Here is a 25,935-nt window from a genome sequence, read left to right as displayed (position 1 = left end):
ACAAAGGCATCAAGGTGAAGTTTGATAGTGGCTGTGCCTCACCTACTATCTCAGTCTGATCAAAGTGGCTTTATCTTTGTCTGCACATTTTTGCACTCTCGATCACGTGCCTTCTTGGCTTCTCATGGATTAAGTACTTTCTCCTTTGTGCTTGATCAATGAAACCCGTTACTTTATGATGAAACTGATGCATTTGCTTCTTCCTGCACCCTCCTTTCCCCACTATAGATAAATGAATACAATTTCTACTTTACAGGGAACAAAAGTAAATCTGTTTTCTTTCATATCATTTTCTGCCAGCTTTCAACTTTTTGATTGGAACAAGAGTCACTTTTTTGCTGTTTTTTTTGGTACTGGCCTCTGCTGGTCGTAACAATGAAATGGCCACTTGATGCTGACTTTCACTTGACTTGTCATCTGTAAATGGTTTCACTTCAAACGCTCCCCTGCTGAAACCTCTAGCCACCTGATGTGATAAAATTCAATCGATTAGTTATTAGCACTGCAAATTGTACAACATTTAATAGAAATGAACTAATCATCAAGACAATTATTTCAGCTACAAGCAAATGAACATCTGCTGAGAGAGCACACACTTAATCTACACTAAGCATATAGACAAGTATATATGAACTGTTTTTTGCTTAAATTATCAAGACTACTCAGGAAATAACTCATAGGAAATATAGAAGACAGGATACTGCCAGTGGAATTATACATTGCTGCTATTCCAATTCAACGTGAAAACATTCTAAACTATAAATCCAGAAATTATACTTGCTCATATATTCTACCTTCAGAAGGAGCCAAACTTTGAGGGAACTACTTAAGACTGCAAGTTTTGTCCTCTTCCCAGAAGTTAAATAGTTACACATGTGATGATCAATCCTCAGAATAAATCTTGGCCAGGACTTTGGGTTTTCAGGGTCTGCTTTATGTTGCGTTGTTGCCTGGTAAAGAGGAAAATAGCAGTAAGTTAATGTTGATGGTAGTTACACCAAAACAGGTGGACTGATCAGTATGACAGTAAAGCAAAACATAACTTGATATTAAAAAATTTCACATACAAGCAATCTGCAAATTTCTTGTTCAATTTTTGAGAATGAGGTCTCTAAAGCTTCAACTCTTCCAGTACCATGACAGCAAGTGCATGGTTCACTAATCATAAATGTCACACTCGGTCGAACCTGTCCAACATAGTGCCATAAGTTGATATGAAATGAAATCGAGTATAATTCTAACTAGTATTGTGCCACATACAATTTGCTATAAAGTTTTCAATACTTTAGTTTGTATATTAACATATCCCAATACAGATATTTCCATACTGCAAGTTATAGATGTGTATTTCGCCAAGGTTTAGTAACATATCTTTCAATTGGCATTTTGGGTCCCCCCAAGAAAATTTTACAGAAATGATAGCAAAGAGAATATGATCATCAGATAACATACCCTCTTCCTTGTTATTTCCATAATTCCATGCCTAGACAATTCAGAGACTTTCACCATTGAACGATCTCTCTCAACTGCTTTCTTAACTTCTTCGTAGACCAGTCTCTTATTTGCTGAAACATAGAGAGCCAAAAAGAATATTAGTAAGTTGGTAGTAAATGTTGAGCAGCAAGAATGATACTCCTCTTTTTAAGTGCTCATTTATATATTTTATACCACCAGGGAATCTCCCAAGTGTTGGTTCAACAACTGTACAGTATAGTTCCTTCAAACTGCTTCAAAAGCTCTCATGGTAAGGTTCATTGCCTCACTCCACTAGTCAGGTAGACCTATCCAAGGAAGGAACCTAAGACTGCAGTTATGTAAAGATGATAGAGCAACCCCAAACATGTCTTTGTGCCAAACATATATTACATAAAACATGTTTGTTTGTCTTGTTAATTGTGTGGGTGCTAAAGCTCAAGTCATCCTAACCTTATGTTTGTGTTAGAACCTCCATCCAACTCACCAGCAGAGCAACTAATAGTGTACCTCCTTTGTTTATAAAACACTACTGAGTTTTAACTGACATACAAGAATGAGGATTAAGCCAATTTTCAAGATAAGATAGACAAAAGTCAGATACAGCAGAAACTAGATTAAAATTTCTCTCTTGTACAATAACAAAGGGAAAAAAAAGAAGTCCCCGCCTATGAATAATTCTAGGAAAGGAACTCACAGTCATCTGCCATATCAATAAAATCTACGACAATGATGCCACCAATATCCCTTAGCCGCAACTCCCTCGCAATCTGAAATGTACAATATGAAATTAACAATCTACAAGTTTTAATAGTGGAATAGACAGTAACCAGATAATTAACCCAAACTTTACAGATTTAAAAAAAGAGTTTGTTTGATAAATAAAATTTGTTAAAAAAGCTATTCTTCTTATTAACCTTTCCTTTAAGACCTTCTAACTGACTGCAATTAACTACTTAAAGCTCAATGCTAACTTGGTTGCTCATGTTTAGTGTCAGGATGATCAAAAGATAGAATTTACAGTGTTCAGTTATTGCATACTGCAATATGCAATCACAATGGAAAAGCATTACCAACCTGAATCTCATTATGTGAAATGTTAAAATTTGTATAAAACAAAGGAACAAAAACAGTATCAGGTAAATGTACTCTTAATATCTATGAAACAGTAACCAGATGGACTGGAATAGCAGAAATGCCAACTTGGGAATTCATAATCTAGTATCTTTTCTGTGCAAGTTTGTTAAACAAATAAAATTCCAGTGAACATACTTGTTTTGCCGCCGCCAGGTTGACATCTAAAATAGCTTTCTCTTTTGATGTCTCATGACCAAACATCCCATGTCCCCCATTGACATCAATAGAGACTAATGCCTCAGTTTGCTCAATCACCAGAGAACCTCCATTAGGTAGTGGGACCCTAAAGCCAAGAAATGCAGTTGACATCAATAAAAATTATGATAAATATCCTTAAGAACTTGAACAGAAATAGTTTGAACAGAAATAGTCAAACTTTAAATCCATAAATCCCAAGTAGAAAAAAAATGACTTCTGGAAATATTCTACAATTTCAGGGAAGCAATTGATTTTACTTGGTTATGACAAGTTCAACTCCCCTTCTAGTACTTACTAAATCCCACATTTCTCAAATCACTTCCACTTTTAAGGACTTGTGAGAAAGTTTAATCTAAGTAGCACCATTTAAGCTTTAAAAAAAAGGCCCACTGAATTCTAAGAGATGCATACTTACAGAAGACTGAAACCAACAAAATTGATTGTCTATTTTCTAATCAGATTATCAGAATTAGTGTGGCTTTGCTGAAACCTAAAATGTTTTATTTAACAGCTTTTTATCTCTTAAACTGATGTTCAGTTGCCTCAAATTGATGACCTCTGCTTGCTCTGTTGTTTATGATAATTTTGAAAAAACTTAAGTCAATAGGGTACAAGGGGTACAAGAGATCCAGAGTACTGTTTATAAAACAAGCAGTTTATTAACAGTTCTCTTCTGCATAATGAGACAACTGAAAAATAAACAATACCCACTGCTCACCTTTTGCTAAGCATATTATCAATCTCTTCTTCAATGTTAAATTTATCAAAGAGGGGAATTCTCTTATCATATAACTCAACCCGATCACAAAGATCAGGAGCGATATCCTGAAGGTAATTGGTAACCTGGAAAAAAAAAACATAGAAAAATAAATTTACATTTGTTGATATTCATGGGAAGAAGAATATGAGGTTCCCAACTTTATGTTTTTAACCTTTGGAAAGTTAGAGACATTCTTATAATTTATAGCATTCAAATGATATTTCAGATACCAAGTAAACTGATTAAGGTTTTTTTTACTTCTTAGTCAAATCCAACTACTTAATAACTTTTCCAACCAAAGTATAGAAGAGCTACCAGAAGAAAAAAAAAATAACAAGTAGACGTGTCTGAGTCTATTACCATAACTTCTCAGCTACTAATCTAACAAACAAGCATAATTACCATTAGCAACTTCGCACCAATATGCCTACATTTAAGGTTTTATCATATTAATATGCTTATAATCGTTTGAATTCAGCCTCTTCAGAAATGGACAAACAAATTCACACACTACCATTGCCTTTTTGTTCAAAGGCATAATCTGCTGACAGTTAACTGTTGCAATACCTCATGATATGTTCTCGGAGAATCAACCACCATCTCCTTAACCTGAAGTAAATTATATAAAATAAACAAAATTAGTAGGTAATTTTTTAGTGTTAGATCATCATGTGAATTTTTTGTGGAAATTAATAGAAGACGAGAAAAAAGGCACAGAAAATGGGAGATAGAGTTAGAATAAATGTCTTTAATGAACCTTTTCATTAAAATAATCTTGGACAACAGAGAGGGTTTGACCCATTGCCCTATGCAGTATAACAGGAATGGCCCCTTCCACGCCTTCATCTGCTGCAAGAGCAGCTGATTTTGCATGCTCCATTATACTTTTCCACGTTGAAAGCAATCCTTCCAAGTCCTTCTGCAATTCCTCTAAAGAATGGCCAGCAGCAACAGTTCTTACAGTCACACCAAAACCCTGAGGCTGCAGAGTTTTTGCAATGACTTTCAAGCGCGTTCGCTCGACACCAGTTATTTTTTTTGAGACACCAATTCTATCACAATGAGTAATTAGTATCTGCAAGCAGGGAAAATTATTTAAGAAAATAAGATAAGGATTAACCAGCAACTGAGAGGGAGATTTTAATTATTACAGAATGCAAGATTGAACATACCCAGAATCTACTTCTTAATCTTGGATAAGCAGTCAAAGTTGGGCCTTTTGTACCCAAACCCTCTTTGACAACTTGTACAATTACTTTGGTTCCTTTTTGAACTTGCCCCCACTTATTTTGCTTAGTTGATACTTGCTTAGAATCTTTCATATCCAGGGTATGAGACACTTCAGTGTCATTAGAACCTTTTGATTTCATAGGGTAGGGACCATTCATAGCTTCACCATCAAGATGGTGATCTCCATCTAAAAAGTCCTCAAAATCAGCTTCTGCTTCACCAAAATCATGTATACTACCATTCACATTCTTAAGAACCTCTGAAACATCAAAGTCATCATCAATTTCAGGTTCCTCATCTTCGTTGTGCAAAAATTGTACTGAATCATCCTGAGAGTTGGCTTCTGCAACATCATCAATGACTTTAATATTGAGAGATGTGTGGCTGTCCCCACTGGTTGCTGGATGTTCTTCAAGAGTTCCAGACACAGAACCATTAACTTGTCCTTTCTTAGTCCTATGACGAAATGGAGGGAAGATGAATGGTTCTCTGTTCTGCTTAATGTCCATGAGAGAAGGTCTAGAGTTTCCAATATTTACAAAGGCACCACCCATATGGGGAACAAGTTTTGTGACTACCCCTAGATATACACTATCACACTGCACATTGCTTTTAACAGGTTCCAGTAACAATTCAACCAACTTCCCATCTTCCAATACAGCAATCCTTTGCATGGTACATATTGAAGAATTAATCAGTATAACAGTCGAAATTGGATCCTCCTTTGATTTTAAATTCCCTTCTTGAGACAACAAATTGTCAGTAATTAGATAATTCTGATTATTAGTATCTGATACTGTCACCTCATCTTTCGCACTCTCATCTCTGTTCGACATGTCAGGCTTTATCTTATTTTTATATGCAAGGAAGACCAGAGATGATTCGAGTAACCAAGGTTCCTCAACAGGCTGGTCTCTTTCAAAAAAAGCTGTATCAGAATTTGAATCATCATTTGCAGCAGTAACCGTAACCTCATCATCAGCATACAATTGATCCTCAAGTGTGATATCATTCATGAACAACTTTGACCCATTTGAATCACTTTCAAGATGTTTTACAATCTCATCATCTGTCAAACCACTGGAAGCATTTAAGTGTTCAGAAACATTTTAAGCAGGGAAGTTTTATGTAGAAGATTGCCAAGATAGAGATATTACCTCTTGCTGGAGCTGAGATTGAAGGATTTACAGGAAGATAAGTCTCCTCTATCCAAGAACCCCACGCATAAATTGGAGACTTTTTGGTGTTAAACCTAATCCATGAATCTCTAACTACAATTTTTCTATTTTGTTTGACAGGCACTAATAAAGAAAATTCAGGTCCACCTCTCCAAATGATGTCATGTGAATCATGCGCTTCTCCTCTTAAGAAATAATTGTACTTGAAACTAACACCACAAGCTATCTGGCAAAAGTAGAATGGTGATCAGGCAACTTCATAATGAATTATGAATGACATTTTTGACATTTGTTAAAGGATCTCATTTATTTCCATGTGAGAGGGTAAGACTCAGCATACAGTTACTTATTTTATTAGAGATAAATTCTTGTCCTGAAATTCCTTTGAAAGAAAGAGAGCCAGAAACACCAGCATTGGTTCAGATAGTTCAGAAGACATTATATTGACTCAGTAATGTGTAAACATTTAGTTTCTCCAAAGATCTATCAAGGTTAACTAGACCACCTTACAGACAGTAATTTCGGATCCAATGAGAAATGTGCCATGAATTACAGCAGAAGAACTACAGATATCAAATAATTATACAGTTGATATCACTTTATGTTTGAAAGTTTGTTAACACACAACTTTCTTCATGATTCAGAGCTGGGTAAATTACCTTGACTTCAGCCTTCCATAAATGTTCATGCTCAGTGGGATACATCAAGACAGCCATATCTGGTTCCCAGCAGCCTAAGACACTGGGATCCCCAGTAATGTACAGACGCTGACCGGCAGCCAAATCAGCCTCTATAGTCCAGACTACCTCACATGATCCTTTCAAAGTGAAAGTACTAGTTGACTGGCCTGAGCAGCCATTTGAAAACGAAAAAAAAAAAAAAAAAAAACAAATTAGAAAAGTATATCCTGAAAGGAATAGTATGTCAAGCACTACTGTCTTACAGAAAAGTAAGAGTATCCCTTTAATTTAACAATATAATTGAATTTTTCTTTTTCTTTTTTATAAGATTAAATTAACGATATTAAATTAACGATATACTAATTCTCCCAGCGAAGATGAAGTATTGACATACCTTGCTTTGTGGACTTAAGTGGGGCTCTTACGAGAGAATCATGTTTCTTGACACAAAATGTGAATCTCGACATATTCTTTAGAGTTATGTGATGGCATAAAATCCTGCTTCAATTGTAGAACATATTAGTGCTTTGTTGAGACAAAGAAGTAGTCAAGATGGTAAGACTACATTAATGAATATATCAACCCAAGTTATTGCCATTTGACAAATTTCCATCATATGCAGAGTGTTGTTCTCAGTCTTTCTACTTGAATCAAGAACTTTGAAATAATTCTCCAGCCAAAAGAGAATAAGATTCCAGAACTACTACCAGTAAATCATCACAATCATCATGTCTTTATGAATTTATTGGCACTTCTGCATTCTACAAGGAGAAATTTCCTGATTTTTAAATATAAATTATTATTTCCATTTGTCCAGTGATTTATGCTCAAAACTATTGGAAATATACATTACATCAATTAAAGGAAATGATTTAGTCTTTGAAATCTAAATATATTGAATGGGGTACTTTCATTCCATGTTGCATATATTAGCCCAATTCACTTTACACATACAATCAATTTAGGTGTCATAGCCTTGCAAAATGGTCAAGTTTCAAGCTGACAAATGCAAGAGCACAAATTCTATCTTAAGAGCAGCTTCTCGATGCAAAAATTGCTTAACTACGAAAACTATATGCACAACACCCCTCCCAGTATCCAACTTCAGCAGAACCACCACCACTTAATGTCTTTATCGCATCTGACTAAATTAAGTGATCACAAAACAAAAAAGATGGAGTAAAAAAAAAAAAAAAATGCTAAGTGAGCAATTCTATTCAAACATACTAGATATCATACACAGATTTAAAGACAAGTTAACACAATAATGCATTGATTTATGAACCCTTCTTTTCGTACCCACGAGATTATAATTCCTTATACAATGGAACAGGCAAACCATACTTATAAATTATAATCACCATCCTTCCAATTAACACCTAAAGCTACTCAAAATTCTAACTTTCAAACATAAAACTGAATAAAAAGAAGAAATAAAGAAACTTTAAAAGTAGTAAACTTACGGAGAAAGGAAGTTGTTACAAGAGGCGAGAAGGGAAGTAGGGTTGCGGGCAGAGAGGAGATGGTGGGGTTTAGGGCGAAGGTCGGGGACATCCATGAGGGTGGGATGGAGTTCAGTGGTGTAGGGAGAGTGAAGAAGTAGCAAAGCCATCAAGGGTAATTCCTTCTTGGTTGGTAAATTTGAGGCGGGAGAGTCATTTGATGGGTTGAGCTTGAGCTCGAGACTGAGTGGGAAGGTTTGGATAGAAGATAGGTGGGTTTGTGAGAAAGAAGATAAATTTTGTTTTGCTCGCCCTTGGCGCCTAGTGTGGCGCTTCATAGCAAGGGGCCGGGTACCGGGTCTCAACCCGCCAGATAAATACTGGGTTTCCATCTTCAAATCTCTTTCATCCGAATCTCCATTTTACAACCTAGTGGTGTCTACCTTTTTCTTTATTCTATTATTCTACTTGATAATTTTTCATGCAACATCAAATTCAAGAATTCTCTTGATGAGTCCAAATTTTTTCATAAAAATCCCATTATCTCAATATTTTTTTTTTTTATGATATATACTTTGTGATATCGATATAGATGATAAGATGATTTGATAGTTGATATAATTATGTTGAAAATATATTATTTAAAGATGAAAATTGTGTGATATAAATAGATATTAACTCTAGTGGAGATGTATATTATTGTCTTGTTGATTTGTGAAGCTGCAATTGTGCAAGCAATTTGGCATCCGTAGGTTCCCAATTCCATAGCACATTTCTGGCCTTAAGAGAAATTGTTAATGGGTATGGGGACTACTAATAAATCAAGTGATACAAGTTATATTACAATCAGTTTGTGTACAAAACCTGCAAGCTCCAGATAACCTAATAAACTTGAATACCTTGTTCGTTTGGGCATCTAATGGCGTAGCCCTCTTTGTTTATGGACCACATGGGCTTTTTAATTATACGAACATCATGAAACAGTTTTCTCCTCTGAGAACCAGGAACTGCACTGAACAAGGACCACGTAATTTATGCAGTTTCCGTGTTAATAATCAAATTTCCATTTCTCCAGTCTTATCCATCATACAGCTATGATCCAAGTAATGCATTTCCTTTTCACACTTTTGAAACAATTGCTTTTGTGATAACATGTCCAACCAAATCTCAGGTTGTTAAGCGAGTTCTTAATCATTGTCATATTGAAACATCAGTAAATCTCAATGTAATTACATTCCTAAATTCATCTTTTTATCATCCCACCAGGACTTGGTTGTAGTTAGCAGTCACTTTTATTAATCACAAAACATTCTGTAAAAAGGAACCAAAAACCTCAATACGAACTTTAAGATCACAGTAAAGATATATGCCATAAAACCTCACAATATATACAATAAAATTTGGTTTCCCAACGACCCATCAAAATATCAAGCTTCAATTCGCACATAAAACATCCATCACACTACACCCAAGCCGTTACATGTGCAAAGGTAACTGTACACTACACGCTGTACATGAAGTTTCCTCAGACTCAAACTCAACCAACTACTCAAAACACTTTACCAGAAGCAAGAGGGGTCCTCTTCAAGCTCAGGAATCAATGGTGTCCTGCAAAGAGGGCATGTTACATTCCAATAGTCCAGCCACTTCTCCAAGCAAACTTTATGAAACAGATGACCACAAGACAGCCTGTTTATCTCCGATTCAGGCTCAAACTGTGTCAAACATACAGAACACTCATGTTCAGGATGTTTACAAAGGCACAATGTGTCAAACTTGATTGCAGGGTTCTGGCTCCGAAACTCTTCAAGGTAACTAACTGGAGGACTTAAACATACATCATATGATTCGCTGGTGGGTTGAGGTGAATCCGACGATGTGGATGAAGGTGATGATTCGGAAAGATGGATACCAACAACTTGGAGGATTGATCGGACTATGCCTTTAACGATAGAGATTGATAAAGCAGTGTTTACTAAAATTACACACAACACTCCTTCTGATGGAGCTGGAAGACTTGAGAGGCCCATTTTCTGAGATAAAATTTATGTCTTTGAGGAACTCAGCTTGAGATATTGAATCAATTTGCGGGCAAAATGTTGTCTTTCCTTCCTGGATATCTGAAAAGTAATGAATGGGTCATTAGAATATCATTCAAAGGCCACAAGTCAATGAGAATAAACTAAATGGAGATGCAGAGAACCCAAATTAGACAAACATCATCTCAAAATTTTTAAAATTACATTACAAGAGAAGTGAAAATCTTGAACAAGACTAATGGGGACAACAAAATCCCAGAAACAAGCCAGAGAGGTAAACAGATCAAAGCCGCAATAAACCCACAACAGAATCAACGGAACATGAATATTAGTATAACACACGGAGGATGATATCATATTACAACCACAATTACTGTAAACAGTAAAATTACAAGGAAAATATTGATGATGATATGAATCAGATGACTATTTATCAACCGCCAAACTGCCGGCATATAATAAGCTATTTTCAAGGATTAGGGGAAAACCTATAACATAGGCTTAAAACGATCAAAAGTTTATAACCCATTTTTGACAATTATTGAAAATGGAAATATGAATACAATTAACCAAGTTAGATAAATCATCTTAAAATGAATCAAAAAGATCCAAAGCCCATGAATCACAAAGTTCAAGGATTAAAGAACAGCGAAGGTAGAATCCTTGCAAAAACTAATGTCAACATGAACATCCCTTTAAACCAATAACAAAAGCATGATCAAGATCTAACTGAACTAAGACTCAGAAATTGATATCACAGTTGGGCAAACAACGAAAATGCTCAATACTGTGATAATACAGGAGATCATCCTCACAGAAAAAGAGATTGAAACAAAACCAAATAAAAAAAGAAAACATAAAACGCTCATAACTTTATAACACCAAGTGTGACAAAAGACCTAACATTTTTTCATGTAACTCCCAAAAAAGCACAGCTTTCATTAAATCAGTTGATGAAAAAAATGAACATTTCAAAGAATACCCACAAAGGAAAAAACACAAGGGAAATAATTAAAGAGACTTACACAAAGTAAAGTTGAGGTTGAAATATCAAGAAGAAGAACTTAACAAGATATTCATAAAATCAAGAGTAATTGTGTATAGCTTGCAAGTATACAATCACAATAACATAAATGTAAATTTGTTTAGGTTGATAACAGCAAGCAACTCTCCTCTTCCTTGCTCTCCTCGTCCTCTTTATATACAAACCAAAACAAGTGGTCCCACCGCAAACTCCTCTTACTAGTTACTACTGTCATCAAGTTACTTAACTTAACCATGATTAGTCTTCCGTGTTTTGCGGACTCTGTTGTCTGCTCTTCACTAACCATGGTTACTTTATATCATTACCTTTCTTTCTTTCTTGTAATCTTGTTCTATTTTGCCTCTTTTTAGGTTTTATGTTTTCTTTTCCTTTCTTCAAGTTTCCTTAATTTTTCAGTTACTTTTATTTTTATTATTATCTGTTTTGACTTTGTCAAACACAGTCTTAACAAAATTCTACCATTTCACTTCAAGTCTTTTCAATCGATTCACTTGTATAGTTAAAAGATAATTTTAAATGCACTAAATTAAAAGATATTGCATAACCCAGTAATAATTATAAGCGAGGGTTTTAACCTTGGAGGGTCATTTATTTTTACACAAGTTTCTACCCTCACAGAGGCTTCAACAGTTAGTGTAAGACTGTCAGCAGCAAGTTTGTCTTCTTCACAACAACATTAAATGAGAAAGTTGGTCTCACCGAACTTCAAGGTAAGATATGAATCAATGCAGGAAAAATGACAAGAAGATTTGGCCTTATTTGACATAGTGAAATTGAATGATGGTATTCACATATCTCATATCTTACTTGTACAATGACAAGTGGCATTTATTCTCTGATTAGCTGTCGCCTACCTAGACATGTCATGTTTCTCACATTCAAAGCCAGTTGCCAATGTGTCCCTCTTCTATACCACGCATGCGTGAACCTTTATGCACGTGTGTCAGCTAAATTGACATGCTTGTTTGGGTGAACAGATATTCACTCCTTTGATTGTATTTTTGTTGGGTACGTGTCAACTTTCCAATGGGATAGACCAAGATTGGGACAGTTCCTGGGCCTGTAGGTCACCCCTAATCAGCAGCGTTGTAATCCAGGTGGCAAGTGTCCCTGAAATGTGACAATGTAATGAGCCCATGTAACGAAGATTAAAGCATGTCATGTCCCATCAACATTGGATGAAATGAAATGAATCCTAACATCCATTATTAGATTCTTTTTCTCTCAAGAGTCAAGGTAATGTATCTGTTTTTTTCATGTCCCCATCGTTATATGTCTTATATACATAGAGTTTTAGCTAGGGTAGCCTCATCTTTACAGGAATGAAGGAAAAAAAAAATACATTTGGTTGGTATGGACTATGGAGTTGTTATATAATGTAGGCAACTCTAGAAAGAGCAACCCGTTTGGTTAGTCGATACATCAAATCAAAGGGTTTTTTTGTCTGTATGCAATTCTATATCTGATTGTTTAAATGTGAATGAAATTTTTATAGTGAGTAGACTCAGTAAGAGAGAGAAAGCAATAGAGGTTGGAATTCTCAAATATAGAAGAAAGAGATACTTCACAGAACAGTAATACAAATTACATATTTTGTCAAGTAAGAGAGTTTTTTCTGATAACTACAAAAAAAATTGCTAGCTTGCTTCCATATATAACAAGTGGGGGTGATATTGACTGTTAAATGAGGTAATAAAACTTGTCTCTTAGTTGCCTAACAAACCTAAAGCCAACTGGAGCTACCAAACACTAATTTAAATTATCTTATCTCATCAACTGATGCTTCTTGACTTGCCTCTTGTTTCTTCAAAAATGACTTTTATGTATATACACGGCAGGTCGAAACTCCAAGATTATTACTTGCTATATTGAGTTTTCAAACTCCGGTTTATATAATATTAATGTGAATGTGATGAGAATTTCCAAACTTAACCAAGATTTTTTTTCTTTTTTTTTTGAAATCCGATCTGCCTTACTAATTTAGAAGAGATCTACTTCTCAATGTTGATTGATAGCGAAAGCATAACTACAACTAATTTTAGGTTTGTGAATATAATATTATGAGTTGAGTTCCACTTCATTCAAGATCTTTATCAAAAACTTTAATTATCAGAAGCCTCTAGGTCTAGGACATAATCAAACTAACCACGTTCTGTACTCTAAACGAGTACACGTGTTATGATATTTAGTTGTGAGATAGATGCTTAATTATGGATGTATGAAAACATTATTTTATTATAAAAGGATGAATGAATTCACCGACAAAAGGTTTATAAAGCAGAGACGTAGTTGCGTGGGTTTGTATTTTGTAAATGAGAAAATGGGGAAAAAAAACAAAAATAGGGATCCAGAATGCAGCAGCAGGATTGAAATGTGTGTGTCAACAACGTCGAGAACAAAAGTTTTGGGATAAGTAGCTCTGAAAAGAGAAGAAAGAGAGTTACTGTTAGTTAAAAAGAAAAAAAAAAAAAATAGAAAACATGAAGAGGCAAGGCAAGTGCATTGAATGCGAAGCAAAATAAGAGACAGATAAATGAGGTGATGAAGTTCACGTGCCCACCCATCTGTTGCCATACACGTGTCTGATTTTGTGGGTTAATTTTATGCTGTGCCTGTCTGAGAGTGTCACCATGACCATGCTCATCAACCACACCCACTGAATGTGACATCTTCACAAACCAACAATTATATTATTTCTGTATAATTATAACAATGTCTTGTCTTCACTTCACTTGTTAAAGCAAATACATGCATTATTTTCTTAAATGATTTCTTTATATAGAGTTTATAAACCCAATTTTTAAATCACATAATAAACTCATCATGATTTTACAACCAAACGTAATGAATTCTATAACAAAAATGTATTAGAGAGGTCTTGAGTCCCTCCACCTAACCAATTACCTTTTAAGTGTGAAAGCTCGGGATTGAGTGGGAGAGAATGTAACTAATCCCACACGAAGCATCCCTAGATTTTAAAGAGATTTTGAAATTAAAATTTATTATTTTAAGCACTATATTTTCGATGTTATTGAAACTTATACCTCATTGAAGCATACGATGTCGTTCTGGTTGATATAATCTTATTAAAACCAGGATGTGCGAATTTTCTGGGCCCGGCTATAGTGTGGCCCAATTTTTTTTATAATTTCACTTTGGAGGCTGTAGCCCAGCACCGAGCCCTAATCTCATTGTCATCTATTTTGTTTTTCTTCTACTACCGTTCTCAAGCCCCCCTCTCTTCTTCTTTCTTCTGTCTCTCTAACCGCCGGTATGTCTCCTCAGCTTCTCTCAATTTCGTTTCTCTGCCTTTGTTATTGTTGGTTAGCTGATTTAGTACTTGCTTGTTCAAATGTTTACACTACTTTAACGTGTTTGATAAAAGGTTTGTGAGAGTAGTAGCTGCTAGGTTTATGTTCATATTCATGTTCTGTCATGTTGTTTTATTAATGAGTATCTTCTATTTTCATAAGCTACATAGTTTTAATTGTTACTTATTATTAATAGGTACTTGTACTTTTGGTTTAAGGAATGGGCTGTTTCGTAGCTGTGTTGACTCTTTTAGCGTGTTTCTTAACTTTGTAACTAGTTCTATATGAAAATTTGATTAACAACTATTATCAAACGGGGTCATTTTTTCTTTTATGGGTGTGTACTTATTTTATTGAAAAGAAATTGATTGTCTTTTTAGATTTTGTTGATAGGTTTGGTTGAAAATTTTTACCAGCAGCATTTTCAGTAGTATTTATCCCAGTTAGAGTTTATTGTTATTAGTTGGCTTGAATTTTGGAAGCAGGATGTATTTTAAAATCTGTTTGAACTATGATATAAAAAGAATCAAGAAGAGAAATTGATTATTTACTTAACAAAGTATGTTATTGTCACAGTATTCTGAATGATATTTTCATTATTACTCTTTTGGGGTTAATGCAATTTGATTACTTGTGTTCGATTATGGTAGGTTAAGAAATAGAAGCAGACCATGGCCGAGGAAGTACATATGCCAGTAGTAGAAAGAGGTCCAAGAAAGAGGAAATTAGGTAAAAAGGGAAGTAAGGCAAAGAAGAAATTAAAGGTGATGCCAGGCAGTGGAAAGAAGGTTAAAATAAATCAGAAGATGAGAAAACTGTTTCGCAAGAGGGTAAGAGAGTACAATTCAGATGATGATGGAGAGGAGCCAGCCGCCTCTGAGATCAGAGGCGATATGTCACTTTCTTCTCACAATCATGAGGCAGAAGGTGGGGATTCTTCTGAAGATGGAATGGATATAAACTCCGAAAATGAAGAATTTTCTGATGATGAAGAAAGTGCTGAAATTCAGCCTGGAATTGCAAGTTTTACAGAAGGTTCTAGAGCGTTCAAGATGGCATTTAAGAGCATCATAAAAAATAGTGTAGCTGAAGATTCACTTGTAAGCTACTTTCTTGATTGACTTGTGATTTTAATTTTTTTTTAAGTAAATACATGGGAGTTGTATGAATTTTGTTGGCTTTGCAGGGTCCTGTGTTATCAGCACACAAGAAGCTTGTTGCTGAGAAGCTTGCTGAAGAGGAAGTTGAGCGCAAGGTCAAGGGAGAGACTAAGAAAGAAAACCACTTGGTAAGACAAAACTTAGTTTCAAAAATACTCTTTTCTGATTTTTTGAAATGGCAGTATGTGTGTGTTTAATTTCTCTTTTTATTGCAATTAGATTGATATTATATATTAGCTTTTCTACCATGATAGGCAGGAGAGAAGGGGCATGTGAAGCCTGCTAATTACTTGGACTCACATGAAAAGTTTCTCATTGGTGTTGCTACGAAAGGAGGTACAAACTGTTGTTTTTTTTTTTTTTTGGTCTAGTAGTCATGACAAATGCACCTTTTCTGCTCCACGTTTATTGCATTTCTATACTAACTTAGTATTTACATGTGTGTTGCTGGAGTTTCAGTTGTCAAGTTATTCAATGCTGTAAGTTTCTTTGTGAAGATTCACATATTTTCTTTTTGATAGTTATCTTCATTTACTTTTTGGGTTAGGTTTGGCCTTTCATGCTGTATTGAGTCTTGAACTCTGCTATTGGTAATTATGCAGGTAAACAAGGCGCAAAATGCTCAAAAAGGGTTGAACTTCGAGGTCTAAAGATGCAAAGGTATGCTGAATGACATGCTCTACAATTTGTACCACTCTCTTTTATTGTGCCATTTTTCTAGTTAAGTTTCAGAATGGATTTGAATTATCATACCAGAATCGATTTACAACTTAATAGTAAATTATACGGGTCTCATGTTATGATAGTTTTGTTCATTTCAATAGACTAGGTTGGTGCTTGGGATAAGTATGATCCAGGCTCATGCGCACTAGAGAATGATACATGCTACTTCTCATGTACCTCATATTACTTCTAGTCTTGCAGAAACCATGTTTTGCTGTTGTTAATGGTTAGCTTGACTTCACAATATCATTAAACATCAGCTAATTTGTTTTTCCCATGATTGACCCTATAGTTTTGCTAAGTATTTGAATTGCACTTCTTGTGTTGGTGTTATTTTTTTTTTTTTCATCATCTTCATCCAATTCTAAATGTGTGTTGTCTAAATCCTGCCAGTGATAAATAAGCGAAGGAAAGAAGCATTCCTTTCAGAGTTGGGCAAGACATCAGCAACTGATGCTGCCTCTAAGGTTTGCAAGTTCTCCATTTTTCTTTTACATCGTGTCTAGTTCTTATGGTTGTAACTGCAAGGAAATAACAAGTTAGAACCCTTGAGAAAAGAATAGCTGTTAGACTTGGTTTTTGAATTTTGATAACGGATAAAAAAGATATTCAAGCATGGATATAGTTGGTTAATGGAAAATTTGACTTCGTTCCACAACTCCACTTAATAGTTTCATTGTTTTATGATATGCAGGGTCATGTCTCATCAAGCAATGCAGAAGGAGAAGGGCCTGCTTGGGCTCCATTACGTGATAATTACATGCTAACCAGTTCCAAATTGAAGGATTGGGATAAGATGCCTGTAAGAACTTTTGTGCTTGCTAAATTTCTAGACATGATACTGTATAATCAAGCTCCTGTCCGTTTTCTTCCTTGAATATTGATGTCTTGCAATGTCCTTGCAGGATACTGCTGCAGAAGATGATGTTGGAAGAATGTCGGAAGAGGATGATAGTTCTGATGCTGATTGATTGTATGATAAATTTTGTTTTTTGGGTGCTAAATTTTGTTTGGAATGTGTAGAATCAAGTTTTGTCACTATGACATTTAATCGGAAATGTAAGCAACAATTTATCCCTGAGGTGAAAAAAGAAAAAAGGGGCCTCCTCCATCAACAATAAGCTTTTAAATATGCGTCCGTTGGTTTAGCTTAATTGGTTGAATAGGTTCAAATGAAGAAATCGGGTTTTTGGGAGTCGGGTGGCACGGAGCCATGAATTCTTGCAGGAGATTAGAGAATGTACGACCCTTTTTTAATCATATTGTTAATTTGTTATAAGGATGGTTATTAGTATCTTAAGATAGGTGGTACGTATCCTACGATATGATTCGATACTGGTTGTCAACAATACATATCAGAGAGTGTATTATAAATCTTTCGATATATTGATATGTATTTACGATACGATATGTATTCATTCGTTTTCCTTAAAAATATTGATACGGTTTTATTAATTTGGGTCAAAGGCCCAAAAAAAATTTGGGTTGGATTTGGGTCACCCAACCCAGTTTATTAAAACTTGTTCAAGTATATCTATGTTGTATGAAGAAAGTGAAAAGGAACATATGTTACCTATTTTGTATGATAATAATAATACAAGTGGAGACATAGATATTGACATTGATCTTTGAAATAATATTAATGGTTGAGAAGAAATGATATATATTCTTAATTTTGTGATTAATTTTGATTACGTAATACGATAATTTAAAGCTGATAATGTCACAAAATTCTTTAATTAATCTTTGGAATGATATTAATTTTTAGAAATTTTTTATTATTTTATTTATTTTAAAAAAAAATGTGTATCCTATAATATACAATTCGAAAAATTAAATTTTTATTACACGATAAATCATGATTGTAAGTTTAATGCCAGCGGACCCTGGTCTGATCTACTAGATGAGTGAAATGTGTTTTCATGTGAAATATATGAAGAGCCGCCATGTTATCGAATTGGAATTACAAATTAAATGTAGATATGAAGAAAATGGTAATGGGATGATGAAAGCCAGTTATAATAGTATAATGAGCTGTGAAATTTTGCATCAACCTTTTCATTCCATCTCTAGAACAAGAAATGAGTGAAGCATCAATTTTAAATGATCAACTCACCTCCACTTTATAATTTTGGATCTTTGCTTTCCCTTGTGTTTAGGAGGAGGGTCATGATATTCTGGATTGAAACCTACAAAACCAGATGCGTCAAATTTTCGTTCTAAAAAAGATCATTCCTCCTTTCAAAGTCTCACTTACCATCAGAATGAATCTTGATCAAAACAAGATAAATTTATAACAAAAATCGCTAGAATAATACGGATATTCGATTAACAACAAAAGATAAAGTAATAATAGCTACAAATCGTAGCATTTTATTACAGTAAGTAATCCTTTAGTGATGGCAAGTAAAAACAAAAATAACAAAGGCTACATCCTCATCCTCTTAAATATGCATATACAATTATATCATGAGCTATACACGTCCATGAAAAACCAAACAGAATAGTTCTTTGCCCAGCTTCATCCCTGCTCTCCGACCAGGCATTAATACTCTCTCTCAACTGCATATATAGATTCTATTGCTATACATGTTAAATGAAAAACAAGAGTTAAAACTACAGCTATCAAGCTTTTTGCCCCAGACTTGGCAACTGTGAGATCGGCTGCCCACCATGGTAGTTCCTTTATAGACGCGCCAGAGTGCAAACAAGTAGAAGAAAGATTAACAGTAGAGATAGTGAACAAGGAAGCATAGATATGACTGAAGCAGCAACAAACATCCTCCTCCTAGTAAAGAATTGGGCAGATGAACTTGCCCAAAGACATAGTGGAAATGATTATATCGCATAGCCTCAAGCACTCTGGTCAGAATCTGTATTGATCCATCCATCTTTTATGGTAAGGGGAATCAGCCATCTGCACTTGAATTTTATTGTTGACGCATTGGAAAGCGGATATTTTTACATCCACCCCTTTCTCCTCATAAGAACCTAGGCCCTGAGATACAACCATGCAGTTTTGTCATTTCACAGTAAAAACATGCATCAAGTCATCCATTACTTAGGCAATAATAACTGACGCTTTTCAACTAAACATTCCTTGTTTCTTTCCTTTTTAAAGAATGGTTAAAAATTGTACTCAGCAGCTTCTGGTATGGTTGAGAGGATCATAATCATAAGCATCACCAGCTTTGACGAAGCGCCCCTTCACACGTTTTCTGACATCAGCCCTTGCTTTGCGAGAGGCATACCTAACTCTTTTGTCAAACCTATCACAAATACAAGACAACTGTCAAGCAATTAAATTCCTCATGTGTTATGTGCAAAATTCAACCTTATCATCCAGATGGAAGTGAAACATAAATAAATATTTACACATCGTTGCAGTAAGTATTTCATGTATAAACAACCACTGGTAAACACACGAGGTCATAATAATTTTCTTCTCACCCATCAGACAGAGCAGAGCATGGTCACAAAAAGAAATTACTTCATGCCATAAACAAAACTTCCACTAAAATTCAACCATGTCATCCACATTAAGAAATAATATCAAATAACATATCCCTATGAATGAACAGGAAATCAGCCATAAACACATTCATCTATATTATTGATTATGCATTCATCGCTTTATACATTGAAATTTACAACCATAGTTGACTGACTAAAAATTCATTCTCAGAAAATTGTAATACTATTGGAAAAAAAAAGAATTGAGGGCACAATATCGTTAAGCCAGTAAAGGGAAATGCTATAGTATACAACTAAGAAGGAAATGCAGAAAGAAAAAGCTGCAAAAATCTGCATCCAAAAGCCTGCAACACAATAATTCTATAAATAAATAAAGCAGCTAAAACCACAATTGTTTTCAGAGTTATTATGTTTAACACTGAGCTCACCACAGTAGTTATGTCTATATACTTACTTGCGTGTCTTCTTCTTTTCCTTGTAACGCATGACTGCTTCACTACGGCTTGCTGATGTAAAGGAAGTCTCAGGACAGGGAGGACACCATGGAGGCTCCCCCATGAGAAGCATTGAAGAAGAATCACAATCTTGATAATCACCAGCATTACTCTCACCAGTAAGGCCAGAAAAAGAGAGGCTTGAGGGTGCTTGCTTTCCCGTGAAACAAATTATAGGTTCAGTTTTTGTACTAACCATGGAATCAGCAGATGCTGCATTGCTGCATGCTGGCTGCATTGTGTTTACAAGTCCAATTGATGAGCCCTGAAAAAGAACATTGGATTATAAGATCATTTCGGAAGTAAAATGCAAAAACCCAGCTAAAATGGAATGGTATGGCTAATATGAGAGAGAGTGAGCATGTTAGCACAACAAGCACATCAATTGGCTGACAGTATTACACATGTTGAAACATGCCAAAGAAAATCACAACTAATAAATTTGAAGGAGGGTAGCGATTAAAAAATAAATTTGCTATATTCTGCAAATGGTTACAGTTGAAACTTCTGGAATAAAATGCTAAAATTCTGAAGGGCACTCCAACTACAACTACAGGAGTATTTAAGTAGTAGTTCATATTGATAAACATGGCTAATATATCTATAAATATTAATAGAATGATCATTTGAAAATAAAGGATGCACACTAATAAACAGGAAATATATATGTACGTAAAAGGATTGGGTTATTAGTCACATTGACAACTGTTAAGAGTTTAGTTTATCTTCCTTCGTTTGGGGTACTGTTGAAATTGTGCTGTTATTCTCAAATTATAAACACAATATATGGTGTAAGGTGACAGTGATAGTGTTGAAAGAACAAAGCAAGATGAGAAAACCTCAGCAGCAACAGCACCCTGGCAGTTGGAATCTGCAGCAGACATTTCCTTTGCCCCAAATAAGCTGTCAATCCCCCCATTTTCAAAAAGCTCCTCTGAATGATTAAGAGTTACACCAAAGAGTTCTTCATAATTCTCAAGATTCAAATCCATTTCATCCATATTGAAGTCCTCATAGAGATCATCATCTTCACAGAAGGCAAGAACTTTTGTTCCAGGACAGCATAACTGCATATTAATGAAGTGAAAATTTGCAAGGGTCCTTAACAAATCAAGATATCATGAAAATTAGCACATACACTTCCCAAACACTGTACTCATTAATTTAGTGAACTAGCTTCATAATCAAAACAACTTCCCAACACAAAAAAATTGTAATGCATACTGGAAATCTGAATATGATGCCATTCCACATTAAGAAAGAAGTTTTAACTGGGAAATTAATAAGCTCTGTATCCATTAATACGCAGTTCATCTCAAATACATAAACCAAATATTGATTATGAATAATACATCAATGAATATAATTTTCAAATACAACGGAAATCAGATTCACTAATATCTAGAAGATCATATTAAACACAGAAATCATATTTCTCCACAAGTGACTAGCAATAATATTTTCCCAGTTTTCAATAAAACAGACTATAGATTGGAACATATTTAGTTCATATAAAGGATTAGGGCATACCCAAGGGAGCCACAAAGAATAAAAAACCTATACAGCAATGTCTTAAAATCTGCTACATCTAGCATTTTTGTATGGCACAAGACAAGTCATGCGATAAGTTCAAGTTAAATTATGTTCCAAACAGTACGGAACTATCATAACCAACAAATTTAATCAACTCTTGGAAGCAGTATATTTGGGAGGTTGCCATATCTTTCCAGTCAAAAAAATATCTGCTCTGAAACTTAACCCTAAAATGTTTCAACCAACTTCTTGCCTTTTCTGGATATTGTTAAAGAGAAAAACCCAGAAAAAAGCAATTATCATCAAACTGTTCTCCTATGGTTCAGTATTTGGCCACAAATGGATTGTTACATCAAAGGAACTCAGTTCCCTGCATGTTAGATGTTTATTACAGTGCTGTACAGCACACTGTTGAGAAAGCAACATGCTAGATACATGAATTTCCTAAGAAAAAGCTTATTAAAACTGAAAAAATAACGAACTCAAACAAAACTGGCATTTACCTTGGGCGAAGATGCATTATTAGCTGATCCAGGCGCTTGTTCAAGATTCTGTGTTGAAGAGTTAAGTCCAGGCATGGACGAAGACCCAACCCAAACACTTGACTTATCAGCATCACGCATATTATTAGTCTCAACACCACCACCTGATGCATTTTGGGTGATAGTATCTTCATTATTGCCCCAGGTATTCTTCATGCTGTTATCAGTAATACTCATCAAACCTAATTCCTGCTCACAAGCAGATTCACCGACAGATGGAAAGTCTAAAACGAATGACCAAATTGAAGACAGTTCAGAAGCTGAAGGGCAGCCAGAATAACAGTTGATCGTTTGCCTCTTATGTGCAGAAGCCAATGTAGAGGTTCCATGACCGCGCCAATCACAACTCTGACAAAGAGAGACCCTCTCTTCAGCACATCTAACTAACGCCGGCTGTGAATTACATCTTTCACATAATAGGGTCCTTGAATGACGTTTGGACAAGGCATTAGCTGAATGTACATTTCGATCACATGATAAACATAAACATGCTGCATCAGATCGGCAATACACAATGGATTTTTGAACTCCACAAAAATCACATATGCAACTCATTTTCTCAATTCAAGATTTCTTCCAATCACAAACTTCTAATAAAGCTATGTATCAATCAATCAATCAACCTACAGGAATAGCTTCTTGAAGTGTACCAGAATTCCCCTAACTGCAGTCTCAACCTTCAAAAATATCAAGCAAAAACAATATTTAGTGCAAATCCACAAAAAAATCATCTTAAACTGAATCGTAATACTGCTGCAAACATACAAAAAAAAAAAATAAAAACAAAATCTTGTAGCTACATATCAATCCCGCTGTTGCATACTCAAAAGTAACAAACCGATAAATATAACTAAACAAATAAATCCAACTAACTAATAGAGCACAGCAGAAAAATAAAAACACAGAGCAATTTCAAGCTCTAAGAAACAAACATACGACAAGAAAATTCCACATAACATGAGACTGAGAAAAAGAGAACGGCGTTAGTGAATTATGCAAGCTGATCTCTGAAATAAACCAGGAGAAATAGATTTAAAAAAAAAAAAAGCTTTTCTTTGCTGAAATTTCTTTAAAAAAATAAGTTCTTTGTCTCAGAATTATGAGCTAGTAAAGTGGTAATATTACATATAAGAAATACCAAACAAAGGAATCAAACCTACAGGAACAAAAAAGGAGTTCTCGTCAACAAAAAACACGAAAATCTTAAAGAAAACAAGCCCACTAAAAATCATTTAAATCACATAAAAATTTGTCAAAAACCACCTAGAAAAAATAGTAAAATCAATATACAAAGAACAAACACCATATTCTCAGACAAACAGGCAGAGAGAAGAGAAACAAAGCAAATCTAATATCAAAATTAAAAACTTTTACTTAATCTACAAACACCCAGAAAAAAATATAAAAAAAGCAAGGAAAAAATAAGAAATTACCGTGAGTAAAAGAAAAGACAAGATCGGTAAAGAGAGTGTGTATTATAATAATGAAAAAAAGATGACAAAAATTGTTATAAGAGAAGAAAAACCATTAAAGAAGAAGGAGGTTTCCAGAACCCTGTGTGTACAAGAGAGATAGATAGAGTGGGTCTTGTGCATATGAAATGTGACATAAGCTGATAAAAAGTGCAATGAGAGAGAAATAGATTAATAATAAAATAATAAATAATAATTTTACTATTTTAAGGTTATTTATACCCTCAATTTGAGTCCAATTTATGAAATTAGAAATTTAGAATGAAAATAAAACCTAAATGTGGGTGGGGGAAGTGGGGCCAAGTCCTTTTCATAGTGAAAGGAAAAGTTAGGCCTTTTTCTTTTTTGTTGGTGCATCCTTTTATGAAAAAGGCTAATTAATAATACTATTTTTTTTTTCCATCTGTTTTATTGTTTTTAATACACTCTCTGTGGATAAATAGTTCACTCAATGTACACGTGTTTCTGCTTTTGCGCTTTTGGGGTATTTGATACTTGGCGGCCTCAAGGGCTATCTAATCTATCACTGTGCGAATTGTTTTTCTTACTTTAAATTATTACCTTAAAATTCTCAAATCAAATCCTCTTCTTAGAGATGACGCAAATGCAGTGTGTACTCCACATTCATTAGTGCCTTCAAAGTTAAATTCTTTTAATATTCACACTGGATATGTTATTAAATACATATACTTCTTCAATTCTTTAATGGTCTCCATTTGGTTTCACAATTCTAAATTAATCATTCCTCCATCTTCTTTGTGATGATCATGGTAAATGGTACAATTTCCTAATGAAAGAGTGACAAGGAAATTCAAAAAAAGACAATTTTGCTTTTTGGAATTTAAATGACATATTCTCACCCAAGGTTTGACAAAATCCCAAGTTGGTACCCCAAGTTCCATTTATTCCACATTCCCACCCTTAAAATAACAATGTTAACAATTTTTAGGTTAGTGAGAACGCAATTATTATAATGCCCTTAACCTTAAATTAATAAATTATGTTTTAACCCTTAAATTACTAAAATTAACCATCTTATTTTGAAATTATTTCAATTACACCCTCAGTGACTGCGCACTGTTTCGGTTTTCATCAGATCTGGGTTGTGTTTGATGGCGTTGAACCCCCTGGTCACCTCCATCACCTTCCCCATTGTTCGTCGTCCAAAACCTCTCTGGTTCCTGACTCATTGACCCCTCCAATCGCCGACGCTGTCAGGCTTAGATTTTCGTCGTTCTTCGCTGGATTCCGGTCGATTCCGATGACAAAAATCTAATTGGACATCACCACTGCAACCAGCGTCTCCAAATCTACAAAACCCCTATGTCCCCAGGAACCGTTTAATGGCCATTCATCGGTGGAGACCGATGAAAACCAGTCACATGTGGCGGCTATCATGGTTGGCGATCAGCAAGTGATGAGGGGTTGTGAAGGGTAAGGTTTTGTAGAGGGGAGGATGATGATCCAAATGGTGGTGACAAGAGTGATTTTGGGTGGAAGAATTGCCGAAAAAATGGCAAAAAACGTTGGCGGTGATGTTGGGTAATGTGCGCCGGAGCTTTGTTAAGGGCGACAATCTGCTAATGTGCACTTCCTCTGTAAAATGACCAATTTACCCCTGAGCTATTATATCTAACCATTTTTCATTACTTTAAGGGTAGGAATCTGGAATAAATGAGACTTGGGGTACCAACATAAGATTTTGCCAAACCTTGGATGGGACTATGCCGTTTACTCTTTTTAAAAAAAAAAAAAATCAAGTGAAATGAAGGAGGAAAAATAAATATAATATACTTCATAAATTTAAAAAAAAAAAAAAACAGATGGCAAGAAAGAGGTAGAGAGTACGAAAAGTAATGTGTAGATGAGAAAGTGTGAGGGAAAACTATTAGTTCGGATAAGGCATTTGTACGTGAGGAGGCACTGGACGGACAAAGAAAAGACATGTCAGATTCAACCCCACATGACAGAAAAGTGCTTCGCCCTTTTTCTATTTATTTTTTATTTAATTACCTAAACTGCCCTTCTCTCTGTTAAATGATTG

General features: G+C 34.9%; 4 protein-coding genes across 10 annotated transcripts; 1 reads left to right on the top strand and 3 right to left on the bottom strand.

The window, feature by feature from the left end:
* Nucleotides 1-81: 81 nt before the first annotated feature.
* LOC116132967 (ribonuclease E/G-like protein, chloroplastic) lies at nucleotides 82-8,498 on the bottom strand. Of its 4 annotated transcripts, none has more exons than XM_031418636.1 (14): nucleotides 8,120-8,498; nucleotides 7,051-7,157; nucleotides 6,636-6,823; nucleotides 5,956-6,202; nucleotides 4,741-5,867; nucleotides 4,326-4,643; nucleotides 4,136-4,177; nucleotides 3,527-3,651; nucleotides 2,746-2,893; nucleotides 2,171-2,243; nucleotides 1,453-1,565; nucleotides 1,068-1,187; nucleotides 795-950; nucleotides 82-466 (listed from the first exon to the last, which is right to left on the bottom strand). In XM_031418636.1, the coding sequence occupies exons 1-14, from the start codon at nucleotides 8,488-8,490 to the stop codon at nucleotides 287-289; spliced, it is 3,315 nt and encodes a 1,104-aa protein (XP_031274496.1). In that variant the 5' UTR covers nucleotides 8,491-8,498; the 3' UTR covers nucleotides 82-286. The 4 variants fall into 4 exon arrangements, with proteins under 4 accessions (XP_031274496.1, XP_031274497.1, XP_031274500.1 ...); XM_031418637.1 differs by having other exon boundaries at nucleotides 7,051-7,154; XM_031418640.1 differs by lacking the exons at nucleotides 6,636-6,823; nucleotides 7,051-7,157; nucleotides 8,120-8,498 and having other exon boundaries at nucleotides 4,741-5,878; nucleotides 5,956-6,087.
* Nucleotides 8,499-9,449: 951 nt separating this feature from the next.
* LOC116132960 (probable E3 ubiquitin-protein ligase XERICO) lies at nucleotides 9,450-11,335 on the bottom strand. Its single transcript, XM_031418628.1, has 2 exons — nucleotides 11,163-11,335; nucleotides 9,450-10,218 (listed from the first exon to the last, which is right to left on the bottom strand). The coding sequence occupies exon 2, from the start codon at nucleotides 10,126-10,128 to the stop codon at nucleotides 9,658-9,660; it is 471 nt and encodes a 156-aa protein (XP_031274488.1). The 5' UTR covers nucleotides 10,129-10,218; nucleotides 11,163-11,335; the 3' UTR covers nucleotides 9,450-9,657.
* A 3,027-nt stretch (nucleotides 11,336-14,362) lies between these two features.
* LOC116132968 (RRP15-like protein) lies at nucleotides 14,363-17,358 on the top strand. The gene is given in 10 exon segments (XM_031418641.1): nucleotides 14,363-14,453; nucleotides 15,144-15,593; nucleotides 15,680-15,781; nucleotides 15,908-15,989; nucleotides 16,113-16,132; nucleotides 16,256-16,290; nucleotides 16,292-16,317; nucleotides 16,770-16,843; nucleotides 17,071-17,178; nucleotides 17,282-17,358. Coding segments are annotated over 9 exon segments (942 nt in total). The 5' UTR covers nucleotides 14,363-14,453; nucleotides 15,144-15,164; the 3' UTR covers nucleotides 17,348-17,358.
* A 1,362-nt stretch (nucleotides 17,359-18,720) lies between these two features.
* LOC116132977 (zinc finger protein CONSTANS-LIKE 9) lies at nucleotides 18,721-24,028 on the bottom strand. Of its 4 annotated transcripts, none has more exons than XM_031418651.1 (5): nucleotides 23,853-24,028; nucleotides 22,381-23,096; nucleotides 21,184-21,411; nucleotides 20,305-20,609; nucleotides 18,721-19,645 (listed from the first exon to the last, which is right to left on the bottom strand). In XM_031418651.1, the coding sequence occupies exons 2-5, from the start codon at nucleotides 22,972-22,974 to the stop codon at nucleotides 19,516-19,518; spliced, it is 1,257 nt and encodes a 418-aa protein (XP_031274511.1). In that variant the 5' UTR covers nucleotides 22,975-23,096; nucleotides 23,853-24,028; the 3' UTR covers nucleotides 18,721-19,515. The 4 variants fall into 4 exon arrangements, with proteins under 4 accessions (XP_031274511.1, XP_031274512.1, XP_031274513.1 ...); XM_031418652.1 differs by lacking the exon at nucleotides 23,853-24,028 and having other exon boundaries at nucleotides 18,721-19,374; nucleotides 19,476-19,645; nucleotides 22,381-22,974; XM_031418653.1 differs by lacking the exon at nucleotides 23,853-24,028 and having other exon boundaries at nucleotides 18,721-19,374; nucleotides 19,488-19,645; nucleotides 22,381-22,974.
* Nucleotides 24,029-25,935: the final 1,907 nt, after the last annotated feature.

This window comes from Pistacia vera, unplaced genomic scaffold (assembly GCF_008641045.1).
Source record: "Pistacia vera cultivar Batoury unplaced genomic scaffold, PisVer_v2 Contig264, whole genome shotgun sequence".
Classification (NCBI taxonomy): domain Eukaryota; kingdom Viridiplantae; phylum Streptophyta; class Magnoliopsida; order Sapindales; family Anacardiaceae; genus Pistacia; species Pistacia vera.
The sequence above is the reverse complement of the archived record's forward strand: the minus strand, read 5'-3'. Positions and strand labels throughout refer to the sequence as shown.

Bases quoted from the DNA above. Each gene is read 5' to 3' on its own strand.
- LOC116132967 (XM_031418636.1), bottom strand. From the start codon at position 8,490: ATGGAAACCCAGTATTTATCTGGCGGGTTGAGACCCGGTACCCGGCCC. The intron at 4,644-4,740 runs GTATGTTCAATC...CCCTGCTTGCAG, and splicing joins GATTAAGAAGTAGATTCTGG to ATACTAATTACTCATTGTGA. The intron at 1,188-1,452 runs GTATGTTATCTG...TATGTTGGACAG, and splicing joins TGGAAATAACAAGGAAGAGG to GTTCGACCGAGTGTGACATT.
- LOC116132960 (XM_031418628.1), bottom strand. From the start codon at position 10,128: ATGGGCCTCTCAAGTCTTCCAGCTCCATCAGAAGGAGTGTTGTGTGTA.
- LOC116132977 (XM_031418651.1), bottom strand. From the start codon at position 22,974: ATGAGTTGCATATGTGATTTTTGTGGAGTTCAAAAATCCATTGTGTAT. The intron at 21,412-22,380 runs GTAAATGCCAGT...ATTAATATGCAG, and splicing joins ATAATGCATCTTCGCCCAAG to TTATGCTGTCCTGGAACAAA. The intron at 20,610-21,183 runs GTTTTCTCATCT...GTTCTTTTTCAG, and splicing joins AGGGTGCTGTTGCTGCTGAG to GGCTCATCAATTGGACTTGT.